Below are 9,745 nucleotides of genomic sequence, written 5' to 3'. Positions count from 1 at the left end.
CTGGCTTTTTTGTAACTTTTAATCACACTACAAAGCACATAGAGACTAAGTCAATACTCAATATTACTAAATCACAATATTTAGTATCTTTTGTTTGCAATTTATTACCTTTATATTGTGTTATGCCTATCTGAAACGTGAGACTTGAAATACAGCATTGTCACATCGATTACTACATCAACTTTTTACTAGAGCTATCGACTTAAAATTCTTTTATGATTAACCATTACTATAATTTATAATAATATATATATATATATATATATTATTAACTATTAATAAAATTTAAAATTTAATTACATTGCATAAATCACTTTAAGAAAATACTTTTATCTATTTAATAATTATAAGACAATTAATAAAATATAATTACAATTCAATGGAATATAAATTTAAACGTTGAATCCATTATTAACCTACAAAAGTCCCTCTCACATTTACCAGAGCAAGTCAATCCCATTGATCATAGTTTTTATTTCACAAAAAACAAATAGTACTTATTTTTACTGATCCAATTTTTATAATTAATTATTAAATTAATTCGAACGTCAAAACCTTAGAAAATTCTTTTAAACTAACATTTTTATAAAGGTATGAACAATTTAACCCATACTACAATATCAAAGTAAACTTCGCATGGTAAAGATAATGGAAATATTTGATACATTGAAATGCTAGTTGAAACTTACACCACCCCTTTTCTTTGCACATATTGTGTGTGAAATTGGTTCCTAAACTCTTAAATTGAAGCTCCTCTATCCAAGATTAAATATCCCTTTTCTGTCATATTAAAAGATTAAAGATGAACTAACTTTACATAAAGAATTAATTGAATACTAATATCATTTCTCCATATGAAAGAGATACAAATGAAATAACTCTTAAAAATAACATACATACATACATATTCTTCAATTATTACAAGTGCATATGAAATTTCCCCTTCTATTTATTCATTTTATCCTTAAACAAAATAATATATATGAATTAAAATTACAATAGCAATTACACAAGTGAATAAAATCCCCCAATTGAAAACCAACAATCACACCTTGATTTTAGTTATGCAGCTAGAATGAGTGTCAAAGGAAGTTATGTTAAAAAACATATCACAAGAGAGATAAACCGTAGCCTTCAATTTGAAAACCTTAATCATATGAACTTTCCCATGAAGTGTTGCATTTGCCGTCAAATTGAAAGACCCATCTTCGATATCCGACAAAAAATCAGCGTCGGATATCAAATTTTGGGTCATAAGACCCGCAATAGCGGTCACATTAGTGGTACTACGCGCTGGAAGGAACTCTGTTTTTATAGGAACATTTGCTACAAGAGTTTTGTGATAATTAAGAAAACCGGTTGTGTTTTTTGTCTTGAAGCCTCCATAATTTGGATTCACAATTGTAATAATTAAGCCTAAAGGTACAATAGTGACATTGGGTTGGAAAAATTGAAGATCCTTAAGTCCAATTGGGTAGAGACTAACATCTGGGTTCTTGGGTTTAAAGATTGTTAGAGATAATGATATAATCACGGTGGCAACAATGATTAAGAAAATGAAAGAAACAAATAAGCAGATTTTGAGGCTTCTATTGGTCATGGATTTTGGTTTTGGGTAGCCCATGATTAACAAAAGGTTGGTTTTTTTGTTGAAAAATCAAATTCAATGATGATGGACACAAGAAAATTTGTGATTCTCTTTCCTTGTAATTTGTGTGGACAAAATATAAATGTGATTTAGTGAGTTTTTAAAACTATATATTTTGGGGAATTGGTGGGCAAAAATCAAAATCAGATGTTGGATGTAGCCTAAAACTTTGGTTACTTGATTCCAAAATAAGGGACCAAATCATTACACCAAATGAATGTCGTAGTCCATGCATATAGTCAAGAATTTTAAAAAATTAATTAATTCATCCTTTTTTTTCTTCCTATGGTTACTTTGTGATTTTAATCATTTGGAAAAAAAAAAATAGATGTAGTCACTCTAATTCAAGATTTTTGTGTTGTCAATTTTTATCCAAGTGGGATTTTAGTGTTAGTTTGTTATATTAAACTTTAATGAGCGGTTCTCAGGTAAAAAGATGAAAAATAAAATAAAATATAATTAATGAGATCAAGAGATCAAAAGTAAAAAAAGTATTAACTAAATTGTTAAAAAAAAAAATAAGTTATATACGTTTTTAGTTTCTATAAAAAATTTCTTCGACTTTAAGTTATATATGTTTTTAGTTTCTATAAAAAATTTCTTCGACTTTTAGTTTCTACAATATTTTATGTTAAATAGTGTTAGTCATTGTTTCTAAGTCAACTCGTGTGTAACTTTTAATTTTCATAGGATTTTTACATGAATATTTAGAATATTATAAATATCTCTAGGTCAAAAATTTAAAATTTTGTAGTAAGGGATGAATTAAAATGTATTTTTATGGACAAAAGCTCAAAAAACTAAAACAACAAAAATCTAGACATAGAGTAACACATAAAGTATATCATCAAAATTTGATAATATTATGATAAAATTTTAATTTATTTTAATTTTTAAAAGATTAAAATTATTAAGGAAAAATATTATAAAAACTAAAAATTAAAAATATTTTATAAAGTCTAAAAATAAAATTTTAAAATTTAATAGAGACTAAAAATAATATTTAACCTTAATTAAATAAACCAAATCAAACCATATATTTAAACCCGATTAATAAAATGAGCAGAGATCAAGCTTTACATTATTGTGGCTCATGAATAGCTCGTGTGTCTATTTATATAGTGGCTCTAGGCAAATTCTAATACGAAGGATGTCCTTCATGGATTAATAATTAAAATAGGTTTAAAATTTCAACTGACATGTCTAAGAGGGTACGTCATATTAAATTGTCATAAATTAAGTTATAGCCTTATCTTTAAAGATGATGATAATCATGATCTATTATTTATTAAAAAATTCGTCAATAATCGTTATTATTTTCAATAATTTTAAGTACTAGTCGTCGTAAACAACTTATGAAAATAGTCCACCGTTGAACTTACTAGTGATTCTAACATTACTTTGAAAATATTAATAGTTTTAACTTTGTAGTTAATATTTTGATAACAATAAGTATTTACATATAGATAATAGTTATCCACTACTCTACCTATTGCATAAAAACGATATTGTATCCTATCCATATATGTTAAACTAATATTTAGCGGGTTTTTAAATATCTACTTATATTAACAAATATCTATCAATATCATCTAATATTAAATAAATAAAAACCATTAATGTATAAAACTATTATTTTTTGTTTTACTAATTTTTATCCTCTTTTAAAAGCACAAAAAATATTAATATATTATCACATAAATAAAATATATCACAAACTTCTATCATAAAGAAAATATAAATACATTGATACATAAACAAAAACTCATGACAACATATCAATTTCATTAATTTACAAACAGGTAGGGATATTTGCACTTAAGAATATCATTACATCTGATCCATCTCCATATTACTTAATTAGTATGTCGTCAAAATATTTGTTTATTTGAAGAAAAATAAAGGGTTGACTGACAAGAGAGAACATATTTACAGCTGAAATCTTTGTACCTTTTAGGGTTTGAAACCACCCAAGGCCACCACGGCGCCGACATCATCGTTCACCAAGCATAGCATTATGCCTCCGCGTGTTAATCTTCCAAATCACATTCAATCTAGTTCCAATTCGATCTCGTTTTCAATATTGAGTCATATGCGTTTCCTGATTGCGTTAATTGTATTTTCAAACCATTTGGTTGTTTGTCTGTGTTCGGAGTTATCTAATACGAGTTTGGGTTTTGATTTTTGTTTGGTTCTGGTCAATGGCGACAGCGTCGCTTCCAAACCATATATGTCGCGTTAATGACTGCTATACATAAACCACTCCCATGGTTTGTTCTTGTTGACTCAACTTCAGTAATATTAGTAACAATACCTTTGAAGTCTAGCTCAACTTCGATAATCTTATTAATTCTTGTCATTTATCTTTTATATCTATAAAGTCTAGCTTAACTGAAAAATATTGATCTTATTAGATTGAATATCATGTCTCAGTTTTGAACTTGATACCTCACAGTTGTGAACGAGTTTCTTTATCATTTCATTTGTAGACCAACAAATATATGTCCACTATAATATCGTTTAAAAAATATCAATTTAATTCAATAATAGACTTGTACTTTAAAAAATGATTTATGTATGCTTTCAAACATATGTATGCTTTCATTGAAATGTAGGATATTATTAAAGTTTTCTATATATTCATCTGGTCCTTGTTAAAGTTTGATGCTTAACTTTACAATTATTCAAGATTAAACTTCATCAATTCATGATAATAATCTTATCACAATTTGAATCGGTTATTGTGAAAAGGACACATTTTTTATTTATAAAAAATAAAAGACAAAAATAAAATTAAAAAATGATAAAAATCAAAAATCAAAATAAATATTTGACAAAAGATAAACAAAAAAATATATTTAAGTCTTAATATTATATGCATCACTTCCAAATTATTATTCTTTTATTTGCTTTTATGATAAATAAAATGCACCAATGAATAATTAAGGCAAATTTTTGTAAAATCGTAATTCTTTTTCTTTAATTAATATCTTTTTCGTAATTTATGTGTAATTGTCATTGAGATAGTTATGTTGCGATCGAGGAAGTAATATTTATATATTTAGGGCTTGCTTGTTTCGGTGTTTATAAAAATGATTAAAAAAATTCATATATATATATATATTTTATTACTTTTTGAAAAGATTTTTTTTGAAGTATTGCACTTTTTTTGTTAAAACTTTATTTGGAAAAAATTCAATCTGTTCTCTAATCACTTTCTCCCCTTACCAAATCTCTCTAAAATAGAGAGAGAACAAAATGAAATTTATAATGAATTTTATGTGTAATTGTCATTGAGATAGTTATGTTGCGATCGAGAAAGTAATATTTATATATTTAGGGCTTGCTTGTTTCGGTGTTTATAAAAATGATTAAAAAAATTCATATATATATATATATTTTATTACTTTTTGAAAAGATTTTTTTTGAAGTATTGCACTTTTTTTGTTAAAACTTTATTTGGAAAAAATTCAATCTGTTCAGGTATAATTGTTACAAATGAAATCTTGAGGCATGATGTGACTTAAATAAATACAAATAAAATGAAATTTCATCAAGTTTTGGACCAAAATTCTATTTGGGGGACCAAAACTGGGGAGAAACAAAATGGGGGGACTACTTTCGCGATTCAGCTAAAATAGGGGGACCAAAACTGCAATTAAGCCTATATTTTATTACTTTTTGAAAAGATTTTTTTTGAAGGATTACACTTTTTTTGTTAAAACTTTATTTTAAAAAAATTCAATCTGTTATCTAATCACTCTCTCTCCTTACCAAATCTCTCTAAAATAGAGAGGGAACAAAATGAAATTTATAATGAATTTTAGAGTTCGGAAAATTTAAGCCTCCTTCAATCTCTTTCATTGCTCTCTATTTTTTTTTCTTTTCTTTTTTAATTTTTTTTTGGATTTAGATTGAAAGTTAATATCATAAAGATCATATATTTAAAATTTTACACATATCTAAAATTATTTATGCAATCGAAATATATTAATATTAATGTCTTATACATTTTTAGTAAACGCCGTTAATCTTCATGAATTTTAATAACATATAAAATTATTTTAAATTTATATAAAATTTAATAATATAAATTTCAGATTTAACGAAAGAAAACAGAGGATCTAAATTCGAGATATTGTGCTCTCGACTTTCCTTCGCTTTTAAAACTAAACAAAGCACTAACAATTTTATTTAAAATATTACATCCTCTTCCCCATCAATCCTAATCAAACACATATTAATTATTTAGAATTCCAAAAGAAAGCATTATCTCCGAGAAATAAAAAAAAAAAAAAAAAAAAATGTACTGTAGTTTTTTGGTAGCTTCTAGTTAAATTAAATGCAAGATGGAAAGGAGAGATTAATAATCATAATTGATGTCTCTTCCTCAATAGAAAGACCTGTGGAATGGGTAAGATGGGGCAATTAAAAAAGCACCAAATATGTGAATGTTCATATTTATTGCCATTGGCAAATTTGGCATCCTGTCAACTTCTATCTATCTTCAACTTCATGGGATGCTCTTTGCCTCTTCATCACATCCACACATCAACACATCTTTTTGCTATTATGTTACGCAAGCTCATTAAAACAAAACTGGATCGCTTGGTTGAACCGAAAACCAAATATATATCTTGTCAAAATGAAATTGCACCATATGTGATCAAAGCAAAAAAATTAAGTTATCAAAGAGAACCTTCTTTCTACAATTTTAAATAGCTGACCGGTATTAATATTTATGATTGAATATGATAGAACTAGATCACGAATTGGAGTGCTCCAATTCTTTTTACAAGTTGTAACCAGAGTCGTATTGAGTTTAGAATTGACCGTATTGAATTTAGAATTGACAGTTAATCATTTAAAGGCTCCTGGGTGTATTAGGATTCCTAGGGTTATAATACTTAGTGTTTAAGATAGTTGACTTGGTCAACAAGTCACTAAGATGTGTCTTGACCGACATAATTCGTTCAACGAATTTGATATGACCTAGTAGAACTCTGAGAGATTTTCTCAACAAATTCGATATGACCTAGTAGAACTCAGAGATTTTCTCAACGAATTCAAATTTGTGTGCACCCTTCTTGAATGTTACACTACTCTTATAATTTAGATTTAAATGTTACACTACCCATATTTTCCTCTTAATATAGTAGAAGTAGTAAAAAAGTTGAAAAACTTTTGGGCATATGGTTGAAGCCTTGTTAGAAAGTCATAATTTAAATTGATTGTAATTAATTCACAGTATAAAACTTTTTATAAAAATAATGTATGAATATGAAACTCATTGATTTATGATGATGTGGATATTAGTATCGCATTGATTCTTATGCATAGTAGACCTTCATCTTTAGAGCATCACCAATTGAAGTTTTACAACATAAAGTTCACCGGTGTATCCCTCTAAAAGTTGAAATATTACAATGTTAAAACTTGAGAGTGAGTTTACATTTACATTAATAATTTAAGTTGAAAGAAAAACAAATGTAAATAAAAACAGTAAAAATGACATTGACTCAAAAATTATAAAAGTGACATTAACTAAGAAGGATTATGGATAAGAGTGTTGTTTTTGATAGATTCCTAAATACATGAGTTTGTCAGTGGCAGTGTGCAGGGGCAAGAAAACAAATCTGAACTCTGCTGAACTTACAAACAAATATGTTGATTGTTTATCCAATTCTTTATGTTTGTTCATTTTTTCGACTTTTTACCGAGTCAATATATTTGAGATTGGTGAGAAAACACGAGGACATATGAGCAACCTTCAAAAAATTTCCACTACACTAGTTTTATTGTAAGATCTGTGAAATTTAAGTTTGATCTGGACCATAGTCTTAATTAAATTAGCAAGAGTTTGGCGTGAAGCTTATTTAGAGCACATGTCACGGCTTTTATAGAAGGTGGTCCAAAATCAGTTGCAATTGTAGTTGAATTATTTGGTTAAAGTTTGAAGGTACATATTGGTTTAGATAATTTGACACCAATTGATTTAACCATCCTACTTGAATACAATGATCCAGTCAGCCATTGTTCTTGCTCAGTATCTCAATAAATTTAATTCTTACAGGAATTTAATAGAAGCTTAGTTACCGCCATCAAACAAAATTGAATTACCATATTATACTATTTTTTAACTGATTTTGGTGCTTTTATTAGTTTTAAGAGGCATATATAAAAGAAAAAAAATTACATGCTTAAGTGTTAAGTTTAACAGATATTTAAGATTATAATTCGAGTTCGAATTTAAGACTTCATAATTGTGTGTGTGAATTTTTAGTAGTATTTTTTATTTGGTCATCTACGTACAACAAAATTTAAAAAGAAATGCACAAAATCAAACATATTTAACAAATGGGGTAAAACAAATTACAAAACACACAAACTAGCTTTCTTTCCTCCCCTTGCCTATAAACTTGAGACTTTGAAGAAGCCAAAAAATACCGCAATGATTTAATGGCCTACTTAATTATCTTTTACATTTATATCATTCCAATTCAATACATAAATTGATGAATTACTGAATTAATTTCCCCTAAATTTCATACTCAGCACCATAGTTCAGTAGAAGTAGCTCTTTCACATTATGGTCGTAGCAACCACCATGCATCAAGTGCCTCTAGCCTTCTCCATGTTTATTGCTCTTCGGTTACTCCTATAAAACAACATAGAATAAAGAATTAAAATAAAATAAAAAATCAATGGTTAATAAAAAAAAAAAGTGCATAAAAAACATTATAGTCCGGGTTTTAAAAAAAGTTGGTGACTGATATTTGAGCTGCAACATAAAGGTCATTGATGTATTTGTGACCGCAATTGAATCCTTCTAAATTACATTTTATTTTTATTTATTATAATATCAGATACCACGGCTATAAATTAGGACATTTAAGAAGTATTAAAAAAATTGGTTCAAGATTCAATTTCAGTTGCTAACTTTCCTCTTCTCCTAACAAACTAATCATTAGTATTTTCTAATCCAAAAACAAATGATTCATGGATTAACACAATTGCGATTTAAAACTATGATTGCAACATTGATTTAGAACGTACCTTTTTCCATTGTAGTCGTTGACGCTACACCTCCTTCGACAGTTTTGAGGTACCTATCATTGTAATTAGCACCAGTCCATTTCTGATGAGCAATTGTATCAACCCCATTGCTCTTTAAAATAGTGGACAGAAGAAATATTTTGTTTGAGTTTAAACAATTTGAAGAATGATATTTTGTAAATTTTCTTAAAATTTTATAATTATAGTAAAAGAATTAATCTACAAATAAGTTGTGTTTTAAGTAAAATAGTATATCTAATCAAAAGTGATTAGACTAAGCAAATAATTTTTTTTATTAAATTTGATAATCCTCACAAGTTGAACCATGTAAACAATGGGGATATTGATCTAAATAGACAAGATTATGAAATTATTTACACAATATTTCACAGTATCATTAAGAGATTAGAAAACCAAAGTAACATTTTATAAGATAATTAATAGAATCAAAGTAACATTTCACATTCATTAGGTTTAGAACCAGAAACATATATTCTAGTCACTTCAAAGTATTAATTGAAAGAAACAGATAATCCTAATCTATTTTGATCTTAAATAAATAAATCACTATATTTATGATGAATTTAGTGTCTGTTTTGACCTCGAATGTTTTGTAATTAAAATGAGACATTTTTGGAGATGAAAAAAAACAAGTTAAAAAAAAAAAGTTAAATCGACAACCAAACGTGTGAACATGTTTAAACAAAAATAATCCAATTTACACTTTTTTTCTTTTAATAGTTTAATATAAACTCATTTTAGTAGCATATAATTTATTTTTTATTTTTTATTTTAATTGTAGTAGCATATAAACTCATTTTGGATCTATGTTAATTAGCAACATTTTTTCTATATAACTATAGGACAACTCAGACTTAAATCTAGTTAGCAATGTAATTGAAAAATATTAATCGATATTATAAGTACGAGACAAATAGTGAACAATTTCATATTCAACCCAAGTAATGTACTCACCTCTGAGCAATATTCTTCTTGACATCATCACTTAACATAGAAATAGAACCAAAATATGCAATATGA

The 9,745-nt window shown here is 26.8% G+C and overlaps 1 protein-coding gene across 1 annotated transcript; it reads right to left on the bottom strand.

Annotated features, from left to right (window-relative positions):
• Positions 1-825: 825 nt before the first annotated feature.
• Positions 826-1,817, bottom strand: LOC101497504 (uncharacterized). Its single transcript, XM_004515023.4, has one exon. It carries the CDS (start codon positions 1,622-1,624, stop codon positions 1,046-1,048), a length of 579 nt encoding a protein of 192 aa, XP_004515080.1. The 5' UTR covers positions 1,625-1,817; the 3' UTR covers positions 826-1,045.
• Between the last annotated feature and the right edge of the window lie 7,928 nt (positions 1,818-9,745).

The sequence above is a fragment of the Cicer arietinum genome, chromosome 6 (genome assembly GCF_000331145.2).
Source record: "Cicer arietinum cultivar CDC Frontier isolate Library 1 chromosome 6, Cicar.CDCFrontier_v2.0, whole genome shotgun sequence".
Lineage (NCBI taxonomy): Eukaryota > Viridiplantae > Streptophyta > Magnoliopsida > Fabales > Fabaceae > Cicer > Cicer arietinum.
The sequence above is the reverse complement of the archived record's forward strand: the minus strand, read 5'-3'. Positions and strand labels throughout refer to the sequence as shown.